Here is a 12,500-nt window from a genome sequence, read left to right as displayed (position 1 = left end):
TGGAGAGTTCAGCCGAGGGCAACACCTCTCATTTCATGCAGATTAAGAAAGCTATTGCATCAAATCTCCCCTCCTCGACGCCAGAGATGTACCAACGAACATTTTCACACCGAGGAAAACCTGGGCAAGGTGAGGAAACAGTTACTGAACGCTGTCACCTCGGCGCAGTGTAAATCCTCCACAACACAAGGAAGTCGATCCCATCTAATAACATCCTCGGATATTTCAGGGCTATGAATATACTGTACGTTCTGCACCAGTGCTCGGCTTAGAAACAGAGCGAAGGTTTCCTTTACTCTCATGGTGGAAGCTAAAGCAGGTAAAACAAGGGCAGAACTGAGATTATGAAACCGCACAAAGAGAAATAACATTTTACACAGACGTTTAACAAAGAATTCGAGAGAATTTCCCCTTCAGTGTTAACATGCCTTTTGTCTCTCATTAATTGAACATAAGAGCTCAGACGGATTAAGGAAGTCTTCCCCTCTGCCAGCGTGGAGTTTTGTGGAATCATGTAATCATATTAAATATCATATGCACTTCCTGTGATATCACACTAATCCAATCCCCAGGCTCTAGATGGTCAGGAGGAAACGCTATGAAGCTAATTCAGTTACTGCATGGGCAGCGATTCAGTTAACTAGCTTCACTTTTCTTCATCTAGGGCGCTGACCTCATAGCCTGCAGTTTGTAGGGCAGAGCAGTTATTTACCACTGACCTGTCCATACCAGCTCTGCCCACAAATGCCCTTAAGAAACTAAAAACTGGTTTTTGACCAGGGTTCTCACCATGTTCTTAGTTGCTGAGCTGTTTCTGGCCATTTAAGATGTAGCAACAAGCACCCACCTCTGCTCTGTTAACTCTGTAGCTTTAAGATAAAGAGGATAAAACCAAGGGCAGAACTTTATCCTACTCTGCAGTGAACTTTCTTGGCTCTCCCACTGCCACCGTTGCTCATGTGGGTGGTTAGTGGCCAGAGAAACATTGGCCGGCCAATGGGAGTGAGGAGAGAGCACCGATGACTCACCGTGGCCAGCTCGTCAAACTTCCCGAAGAGCTCATTGAGGAGCTTCACCAGCTCCTGTGCTGTGCACTGAGATGCCAGGCTGGTGAAGCCCACGATGTCCGCAAACAGAATGCTGCAGAGAGGAAAGGAGGAACACATGCACACACACGCACGCACAAACATGCAGACACGCACACACGTGTGCGCACGCACATGCAGACACACACATACACTCACATGCACGCACATGCAGACACACGCACATACACTCACACGCACGCACATACACACACACACACACACATACACGCACGCATACACACATGCACACAAACATACACACACGCACACACACACAGAAAGCATTTTGTGTTTACAGTCCTTTTTAACACTCAAACCTCTTTCATTTTTAGCACATAAAATGCTGATAATAATGATAACAATGATCATAGCCATCAGTTCACCTCCCAGTACAACAGCAGACGCACACAGAGCATACAGCTCCCCAGCCAGCCGACCACAGACATCACATCTTCCACCCCACTAACAAACAGACAGAGCAGTGAAGCTTTGGCAATAAAAAACAGAGCTTCTATAATCTATAATAGTTCCTCCACACACACACACACACATAATCAAACACAGTAGTAAATTAGCTCATGGTCTGGCTTATAGGAAGAGAATAAAGTAAGGCAGTGTTTGTACCATAAAGCAACACGCATACGTGTACACTCAGACACACACGCACGCATGCACATACACACACACACACACACACACACAGTAAATGAGTATGATGTCCTCCTTTAAGAACTGAGAACTGCGCTGAAGTTCAGGATGGCTTATTTTATGCTAGAACTCTTAAAATTGCAAGAAATAACTGAAAAGTGAATACAAATATAACATTCAGACTTTTCATGTTTTCAGTTGTTTAGAGTGTTAAATTGCTCCTATTCAGAAGACTCTAAAGTTCTAGCAAATCCTGTATCTCTCCACTTCTGACTGGTGCTGTACTGGTTATCTGACTCCAGAAGATAAACTGCTATATGGAGTCAGTACCGTTTCATGGCACTGAAGGGACGGTCAAGCAGAGAGGGTGAGAAGGTGATGTGTTTAAACGCCATGTAAAACACACCTGCACACCTGCACACCTGTGCTGGCTTTAGTGGTGCATCTGAACTGTGAAACAAAGTGTCAGAGACTTTACATACACCTCTATACACATAGGGGCACGCATGCGCACACACACACACACACACAAACAAATGGACTCCTCAGATGTCCTGTGGCATGTGTGTGGGCTGGTTCATCAAGGCGTGGAACACGGCGTCTTCAGAGGGAATCTGCTAAATGCCACTTTGTCATACCGCAGATGTCAACGTAACTGGGTGCTATAAATTCAATTTGCTGTGAATATTTTAATTGGAGGGCCATCTGTGGCAAGAGAACATGAAGACGGATTCTAATGTAACTTTCCTAATGTATGTGTATCCTTCAAGAGAAACCTTCAGGACAGAAGGTTACCAGCTTTACCAACATGTGTGGAATTGCACACTTTGTCCAAAAAGGTGACAACATATATACAAATTGCATGGACTTGTATGTGTGTAATGTAAAGAAGGTTTTAGGACCTCCCACCATGTGTGCAACTCCTCCCTTCTAGCTAACATCCTAGATCTTCTCCTAACATCTCTGATTCTGTCATCAGCAGCACTGAATCCTCTATAAGAGATTACACTATAAATGTGGCCTGAAATTACACACACACACACACACACACACACACACACACACACACACACACACACACACACACACACACACAAATAAAAAAATTAAATAAAATGAAACAAAATAAATAGCTATAAATAAGATAACAGAGGAATACATATTCCCTGTTCATAACCGCTAGGCCCATTGTAGCCAAGTAGTCCAAACATTAAATAATTCTGGATATTAGTCCTTATGCCAAATGTCAGTAATTACACAGGAAACAGGCTTCCGGCTCTCGGTCTGGATATGGCCAGTACACTCATCACTTTACAAATCTGACAAGCTTCCATGATTGGTAAAAACAGTCCTGAAAATGTGAAAAAAAAACAACCATCAAAAAAACAAACAAACAAATAAAACAACAAAAAAAAAAGCAACAAAAGAGTTGACTGTTGGAAATTCAAGATGATTACAGCAAATTACAAAGAGAATGTGATCCCCCCCCAAACACACGTGCGGGAGTATAACAAACACACACCCACACCCACACACACATATGTATGGGTGTATAACAGACCCCCCCCCACACACACACACCCACACACACACACACACACACACACACATATGTATCGGTGTATAACAGACCCCCCCCCCCCCACACACACACATATGTATGGGTGTATAACAGACCCCCCCCCCCACACACACACACATATGTATCGGTGTATAACAGACCCCCCTCCTCCACACACACACACACACATGTATGGGTGTATAACAGACCCCCCCCCACACACACACCCACACACCCACACCCACACACACACACGTATGGGTGCATAAGAGACCCCCCCACACACACACACACGTATGGGTGTATAACAGACCCCCCCACACACACACACACACACCCACACACACACACACACACAAACAGACACACACACAGGCACCAACACACACACACACACACATACGGGAGTATAACAACCCCCCCCCTCCCCCCCAACACACACACACACATACACACACATGTACAGGAGTATAACAAACACCCCCCCCAACACACACACACACACGTGTACGTGAGTATAACAAACACACACACACACTCACACACACACCCACACACATGCAAGACAGCACACTAGAGCAAGTAAGATTTACTTAGAAAGCAATCTTTAACAACTTGCAAGTGCTGTACAGAGAATCAGCATGCCTACATATGAGAAAACATAACAAAACATGTAAACACCTAAAAACACAAGTAAAACACATAAAATGATAAAATGAGTAACAAGAAATAGAACACAGACAAGATGATGAAAAAGATGTTATAAGGGATAAAAGATAAAGAAGCTGATAAGTAATAAAACAAAATACCAAACAAAAACACAGGCACTAAAACACATAACATTGTCCCAGTTTCTCACTACTGAAATGCAAGATTGCATAAGTACATTTTTAGACCTGATTTAAAAACCAAGACAGAAGGTGCTTGGTGAATACTGGACAGTAGACGGTCCCATAGTCTCAGCGTATAAACTGCAAATTCACCATTATGTTTCAGACGAGCCCTAGAAACAGTCCACAAATTCTGCAAGGATGATATCAGAGATTGCTGTGTGGTTCAGCAGACATAATATAACAGGGATTGACCACTTAGTGGTTTAAAAAACAAATAAAAGCACTTTAAACTATCCTGTACTGACCTGGTAGCCAAAGAAGTGAAGTGAGGACTGGTGTAATATAGTGTCTTTTCTTGGTGCTAGACAATAAACCTGATGCAGCATTCTGGACTAATTTCAAACTTTGTAATAGAGACTGGTTAATCCCAAATGTATAAAGAATTACAGTAGTCTGTCCAACTACCAAGATTTCTCACAGAACACTTAACACCTGAGGACAAATGACCAAGGTTATTGGGAACACTGTTAATTAGATGAGGAACACCAAAAATAACGACCTCTGGCTTGTCTTTATTCAGCTGGAGGAAATTGACAGCCATCTACCTCTTAACGTCCTCAAAACAGTTGTTGAGAGACACACAGAGGCACCTTTCCATTAGACATAATGACAATGGCTTTTTAATATCATCAGCATAACAGTGAAATCTGACAATATGCTTCCTAATAATTTGTTCTAATGGTAACATGTATAGTGAAGACAGGAGGGGTCCTAGTATGGACCCTTGTGGAACACCACAGGTCACATCAGCAGAGGAGGAGAAGTAGTTGCTAATATTCACTGATAAGACCACAGAGCCACTTACTATAACCCTACCCACTCTTCCAAGGCCCTATTTGGATGGGATTAGTTTTACATGGGAAGGTGGGCAAGCATAATTATTGCCACTGTTTTTACAATAACAATTATTACTCATTCATTTTTGTCTCATCTGAATGTGCCATGTTAATCATTTTACCTTCTGTAAAACCGGGCAAAAAATTTACCTCAGGTTATACAAAACCAGTGTGAATCGACATGTGGGTAAATATTCTGTCATATTCTGTGGAAAAGGAGTGTTTCGTGATTTATGTAAGTAAGTATGGAGGCACCCGAGGAGACATCTAGTTCCATCGTGAATGGCAGAGATATCTTGGGTCATTCAAGTCCATCATCCTCAGGTGTTGTACCATGTACAAAACTCAAATACAGAAGACAAGCCAAATGGCTCCTCAGAGGCGCAACACTTCTGGCAGCAACAGTTAAGTCATTGTGTAGCGTAGCCTATAGCATACATATGTAGCCTAATAATTTAGATCAAATAACCAAAGGATGGTGCAATTTCCTGAATCAACAGAAAGTAAAAGTTCATTTATCACCTTAAGGAGGCCAAATTCAGCGATGCACATAGCCTTAAAACCTGACTGAAAAATCCCCCAAATGCTGATATCAGTTCAAAATGACAAAAGCTGCAATACACAACCTTTTCCAGTAATTTAGCTAGAAAAGACAATTTAGAAATTGGCTGATAGTTACTGACCACTGTGATATCAATGAGTAACTATAGCATGTTAGTTACTGGCAGGAACTATACCAGATCATAGAGAGGTATTGATGTTCTGGGCAGATTGTTCTAAAACATTGAATGTCACCTCAACCAGCTGTAGGAGCATGAAATCAAACAGCACTAAATCTGTAAGTTCTAACACTGAAAGTCTCAAACTCTCTAGAAACACTTGGGCATGGCAGAGAAAGTGAAAAATCTAAACCTAAGGAAGTAATACAAAACCTAATATCCTCAGGCTTTCCATTAAAAAAGGTTACGTTAAGGAGAAGGATTATGCTCAAACTAAGGTGAAGGCTTGAGTTTTAATAGTGCTCAACAAAACTTGCGTGGGTCTGTTACAAGTTCTAACAATAATGCTTGAAAAATACACTTCCTAGCAGATTTAACAGCTAGTTGTTAAACATAGCAGGATGTACTTGTAGTCTGTTTACTGTCTGTTTAAGGTTTGCTTGCCTTCTTCCATTTCCACGCTGCTCTTCTGCAACCCCGTATAACTTCGTCAGTGGCATTTCACCAGGGCTGAACTTTAGTTTGGGAGCATTTAAATCTCATGGAGGCAACAGTATCAAGTACACCTGAACAGTTATAATCAAGTGAAGTGACTAAATCATCAAGACTAGTATGAGCCAAACCAAGAGTGGGCAACTTTAAAATGTCTGGGAAAAACTCTAGAAGAATCACTAGCCATGGACAAGCTGATATATCTACACAAACAACCTAAAACAGGAACAGAAAAGTTCCCAGTAAAAGCTGAGCTAAGTACAACTGACCTATGCTCAGAGAAACTAGCCTCTTCAATGTCTAATTTGTTAATGTCAGAAGCAGTTGAGCACCAAATCAAGTGGATGACTATGTACATGGTGGAGTCTAAGTAAAATGTGTAAAATGAGTAAATCAGTAAAATGATTAACCTGAAATTTAGCAGGGCAGCAGACATGAATATTAAAATCACCCCTAAGTACAATTCTATCAGACACAGGTACAATCAAGCAAAGGAATTAAAAAATGTCAGTAATAAATATATATATATATATATATATTTTTATTTATTTATTTATATGCATATATATATATTTCTCTATGCACCCCTGTTTTCTTTTCCTCAGTTTGGAAAGAGCACTCTCCACCATTTCACTGCGAGTTATACTGTGTATGACTATGTATGTGACGAATAAACCAAACTTGAACTTGAACATGAACTAAAACCTCTGTGTGGTTTAGGAGTGAGGGAAAAATAAAGTGCTTCAAAACTTTCGCACATCACAAACGGCGGATAAGCCCCCCGCAGCCCCTCTGCCTCTACGCCTTTTCAGAGCTACACTGGAGAAACTGCACTTTCCAGAATATGGAGAGATTTCACCAGTGGCTTCACCGGCTGTAGCCCATGTCTCACTTAAAAACAAAAGGTGCAGGCCAAGTGAAGTAAAACGTCATTGAAGATACTCTTCTTACAGTGCCCAGTGTCACAGGGCTGTCACAGATCCAGACTGCAGCAATGGTGTTTGTATTCTAGCGCTCCCTGATTACGAGAGGGTTGAGGCCTCTATTTCTGGCTCAGACTCTCATCTGAGGTTGAAGGTGTGTACCGGGTCGTTCCAGGAATACAGGTACCGGCCAATTGTAGATCGGTTTGAGGGCATGAGGAGATACGGGTCGGGAAGTCTGACTATTGGACACAAATGGTCCGTGCTGGGAAAAACTCAATTTGCCTTTTGAGCAGTTCCTTAATCTCACTAGAACGCCTCCTCTTTTCCCGCTCTTTCTACGACGCCCCCCTCCGTGGATAAAGCAGGGATAGCGCAAACCTCCCCAGGGCAGGGAGACAGAAACTGGGAAAGAAAGTCACTTTCTCCCTAAGGATTCTGGTCCCAGAAATTCCCCATAGAGGTACGAATGTTGAGTAGCATTTGATGATCATGAATGACCAATAGTAGAGCCCTATAAGAACAACCACTAACACGAATGAACCACTAACACAAACGAACAGTAACACACACTACACAACTAAACTCAAGCAGAGAGAAACCGCAAGCCAACAAGCAGACCAGCGTGATCTTGAGGCACCATCTGGAGGATCAAAGGCAGGGTGATCTAGAACTCAAATGCAGTTTGATTGGAGCACACGCCAAACCGCAGCGCGAGCACCACATGTCCATATATCACGACCACACACTATGGCACCTGAAAACCGCAGCCCTGAGCAAAACAGCTCCTAACACCTTGGCCCTAAACTGTGGCCTCAAACACTGTGATCCCAAACACCACATATCCAAACACTACAGCCCCAAACAACACAATCATGAGCACAACAGATCCAAACACCACAGCCCTGAATAACATAACCCCAAACACAACAGCCCCGAATACCGCATTGCTGAACACCACAGCCCTGAACACTACAGTCCCAGCACTAAGATCCTGAACATAAAAACTCTGAACATTGTGGCCCAGAACACCACAGTCTCCAAACACCACATCCCTGAACACTGTGGCACCGAACACCACATTCTTCAACACTATTGCCACAACCCCAATACTATAGCACCAAACACTGTGGCTCTAAACACCGTGGCCCTGGACACCATAACCTCAAACATTGCCCTGAGCTCCACAGCCTCTAATACTGCATCCCCGAGCACTCAGAAGCGCAGCTGACCCTGATTACTGCCACAAAGCCCCAGGCCTGTCACAGACACTCACTGGCACTTGTCAGAACTCTACCCAAACCCAAATGGTCCTTGACGTCTATTGAGCGTTGGAAAGGACATGAATCTGTCAATCAAACAAAGTAATGCTGTAATGCTTGCTGGTCCTGCAATGCAAACCAAACTGATCTTTGTGCTTTTGCACCAGTCTATAGTGTAATAGTAACACCAGAACAGGGTTCTCCAGACCACCGTCAGTATGGCACTGTAGACCCTAGCCAGTCATTTCATTTCTGGTCAAACACCTTGTCACTGCCCCATCCAGAATTCTGTTTGTATCTGTATGTGTGTGAGAGAATGAGAGACAACAACCAGGAGGATAGCCTCCCAATTAGCTGACATCTCAGCTTAACATTAAGCACCTTTGCGTGAGGGGAATGCGATGAGCTTCTCCTTGTCAAGAGGACCTGATTTGCACACACACCTGTTCACAGATGGTTACACACACACACACACACACACACACACACACACACACACACACACACACACACACACACACAGGGGAGTAGGGAACTGGAGGAAAGTTTGTTTTCAATGTGTAGGACACATCCTTCCACATGCATTTATATGTTATATTTGATGGATTTGTAGGTAGGTCTATGAGAACGGTCTTGATGTACAGTGTATTATGAGTTCATAGAGCTGTCCAGCCTGTGACATCTGACCCACATGTTCTAGAAAGTCATTAGTGCAAGCTGGTAGGCAAAGGAACAGTGTGCTCTGGGTCGGACACACACACACACACACACACACACACACACAGCAATATACTGTAGCACACATGCACACTTTTACACAGTAAAGGAACACACATTATTATCTAACACAACACACACACTATGCACTTCTACACACAGAATTTGAAAAGGCCAGCTAACTATGACACTGTTGGCCTAACTGGTACTGCATATTGGTTAGAGCTACTTTCATAAGATTTTGCCATATCATGAAATGGTCAATTTTTCTTCGTTTCTGTAATGTTTTTTTTTTCATTTCAGACAAATACACTCAAAACAACTATAAAGAAACACTTATAAACCTCAAGTAATAGTATTGTTTTACCCAAAGAAAGTGAAGACTTACTTACTCTTAAATATCTATGTTTCACTGCAACCCCAAGGCAAACATGACTATAATCTCCTGTTACTGCAGTGTTATAGCAATACATCAACAAACAAACACTACCAAACATTCATTGCTACATAGCACAGCAGAAATAAAGAAAATGAGTAGAAACGAGGTGAGTGAGTAGAAACGAGGTGAGTCAGTAGAAACGAGGTGAATGAGTAGAAACGAGGTGAGTCAGTAGAAACGAGGTGAGTCAGTAGAAACGAGGTGAATGAATTCTCCACTGCAGGTCATGTCATAGTTCCGTTCAACGTCACTAAATTTAACTGAAAGAAATATCCAAGATTCACATACTGGGCAGAACATTCTGTACCCAAAGCACAATGCATTGTTAGTTTTGTAACTTAATTAACAGATACAGGTCAAATGAATTTAATACTAGAAACATAATAGCATAGTCAACATAGTCAAATGCATTGGTGAGAGTATAATCAAATCAGGGGATATAACTTTTTTGTTCCGCAAACTAACATATGTGGACTTTAAAATATAATTTACACAGACCACAAGTATTCCTTTGCATGGGACAAAATATATCTTGGTTGGAACATTTGTTTTAACCTCATCTCTACACAGAAACACTATGAACACTCTGAGTTTCTCTCCCTCTTCCTATGTGCTGAACTCCTATTCTACAAAATGATGGATATTCTGTGTTGTCAGGTGAAAAAATAGCATTTATGAAAAGTGTATAAAATATTATGTTACAAAAATATTACATTAATCCTTTACCTTTATCAAGGAAATTATGGGCTTGCTGACATTTCAACTTGCAGGCTGTTTATGTTCCAAGTTAATTTTTAGTCTATTTTCTGATCCTCGTTTATTTTTAGTAAATTAAGATTTTTTCCCTCCCTTTCCAGTTTTCAATTACCATTGGCGTCGGTTGTATGCTAAGACAGATGGCCGTAATGGCAGCTGGATCTGTTCTGCAGGGGTAGATGGTAATGAGTTGATGACCATGTGTGGGTGAGAGGTCATCCACTGAACCACGCTGCCCTTCGCACCTGGCCAAAGCCACATGCAGCTTCAAGGTTTACTTAAAAGCAAAATCCACCACTTCTGGAAAACAGAGAACTGCTCGAACACTTACACACTGTTGTTGAACAAGGGGACACAGGACTCTCAGTAATGTAGCTCACCTTTCTTTTGCTTCTGTCAGTGGTGCACAAGATGAGAAAGTTTGAAAAAAAAAGAGCCTTTGAAGTGAAACTCAAACTAGTTGAAAATGTCAGCCACCATGGTTAAAGCGCGAGAGGGCAGTTAACGGGTGCAGTCCAGCGTGTAATGGCTTACAGTCACCTCTAAAATCAGAGGTGCTGGAAATGAAAATAGTTTCAGTATTTGGAGACTCTGTTCTACTTTTTGGACTTGTTTTATCATGCGTTATCTTATACATTGCTGCGATTTCACACATCACATTCACCGTTCTTTACAATAATCCAATCGAACATTGTTCCCCTTCTGCCAGTGGAAGATCTGTAACATCAGTCCTCATCAGTATATTACCCTGCTTCAAGTCCTGCTTCAAGTCCTGCTTCATGTATGTAAATGCATTCTGTTGTGGATTTACTTCCACAGCTGGTTGTGGAATATCACTGGCCACCACGGAACTCCAGTCATGGAGCACGGAGTCATCAGATGGATCTCAGTTTGCTTACAGCACTGTAAGCATTAAAAATGACTGTAGGTGTACATTAACATGTGAGTGCATGAACACATTAAGCAGAAGTTTATGGTCACCAGTTCTCATACAAGCTACCACCATGTTAGATCACCATCTCTTTTACATTTACTGTAGGTGTAGCCAACAACCATGTGCAACACAATAATGTTAAATCACCAATATCTATTGTTCTCTAGCGGCCCCTACAGGACAGGCTCACACCCTTTCCCCCTTAGTTTTTAAATATCTTTTTTAAATAACTGTCGACTCTTCTCAGATTTCTGGTATCATTACTACTTCTCATACCACTACCTGCTTGATCTTAGCCCCACAGCTCCTGTTAAACCCTTTATACCCGTCCTCATGCCACACCTTTCTATTCTTCTTAGCTTTTCTGTGGTCATGTAACGTCTGCAGCATTCACCTCCATTCACCTCCAAAAAAACCCCAGCCCAGGCCTTAATAATTTCACTATTGCAGTAGCTCAGTGGTTAAGGTACTCAATTTATAATTGGAAGGTTGCCGGTTCAAGTGCCATTTAGCCAAATTGCCACTGTTGGGCCCCTGAGCAAGGCCCTTAATGCTCAAGTTGTGTTCAGCTGCAATTGTAAGTTGCTTTAGATAAGAGCGTCAGCTAAATGCTATAAATGTGTCATGCCAACAGCTCATTAACTATTGTCCCATTTCTGGTCTGTCATAGTTCTTGAGTGAGTTGTTGCTACCCAGCTCCAAACCTTCCTAGACAACAATATTTTAGAATCCTTTCAGTCAGGGTTTTGCCCTTACCATGGTCCTGGCCCTGCCCTCATTATAGTTATTAAAGACCTCTTCTCATCTGCTGATACTAGTGCTCTCTCCATTCTTATCCTACTCCATTGAAGTGCTGTGTCCTTATTTGATCCTTCTCTCTAGGCTACATGAACTGCTTAACCGGTTCTGCTCTTAACTGGTTTAGCTCCTACATCATAGATAGGAAACATCATTGCCCTCTCAGGTCATACCTCTACTACCTCCGTTCTATCTCAGGGGGTCCATCAAGGTTCTGTCCTTGGGCCCAAGCTATCTATTATCTACATCCTTCCGCTTAGTCATATCATGTCACTTTAAACTAGATTTTCATTTATATGCAGATGACACTCAGATTTACTTAAGGACAAAATCCATTAATAACTCATCTCTCCCACAACTGCAATCCTGTCTGCCAGGAATCAAACTCTGGATGAAACATAATTTTCTTAAACAGTGTTAAACAGAGATAATGC

At 42.0% G+C, this 12,500-nt stretch overlaps 1 protein-coding gene across 4 annotated transcripts in view; it reads right to left on the bottom strand.

The window, feature by feature from the left end:
* adcy1b (adenylate cyclase 1b) overlaps positions 1–12,500 on the bottom strand; it is a 57,045-nt gene that overhangs the window by 29,798 nt on the left and 14,747 nt on the right. For all 4 annotated transcript variants that reach the window (XR_014115861.1, XM_081694700.1, XM_081694699.1 and 1 more), the window contains exon 4: positions 1,029–1,140. Coding sequence is in view for 3 of the 4 variants with exons in the window: in XM_081694700.1 (XP_081550826.1) it covers positions 1,029–1,140 (112 nt within the window). In the remaining variant the exon portion in view is untranslated. The remainder of the gene's footprint in view (positions 1–1,028; positions 1,141–12,500) is intronic.

Source organism: Electrophorus electricus, chromosome 13 (genome assembly GCF_041902795.1).
Source record: "Electrophorus electricus isolate QZ-2024a chromosome 13, ASM4190279v1, whole genome shotgun sequence".
NCBI lineage: Eukaryota > Metazoa > Chordata > Actinopteri > Gymnotiformes > Gymnotidae > Electrophorus > Electrophorus electricus.
Note: the sequence above shows the minus strand (reverse complement) of the source record. Positions and strands in the feature narration are given on the sequence as shown.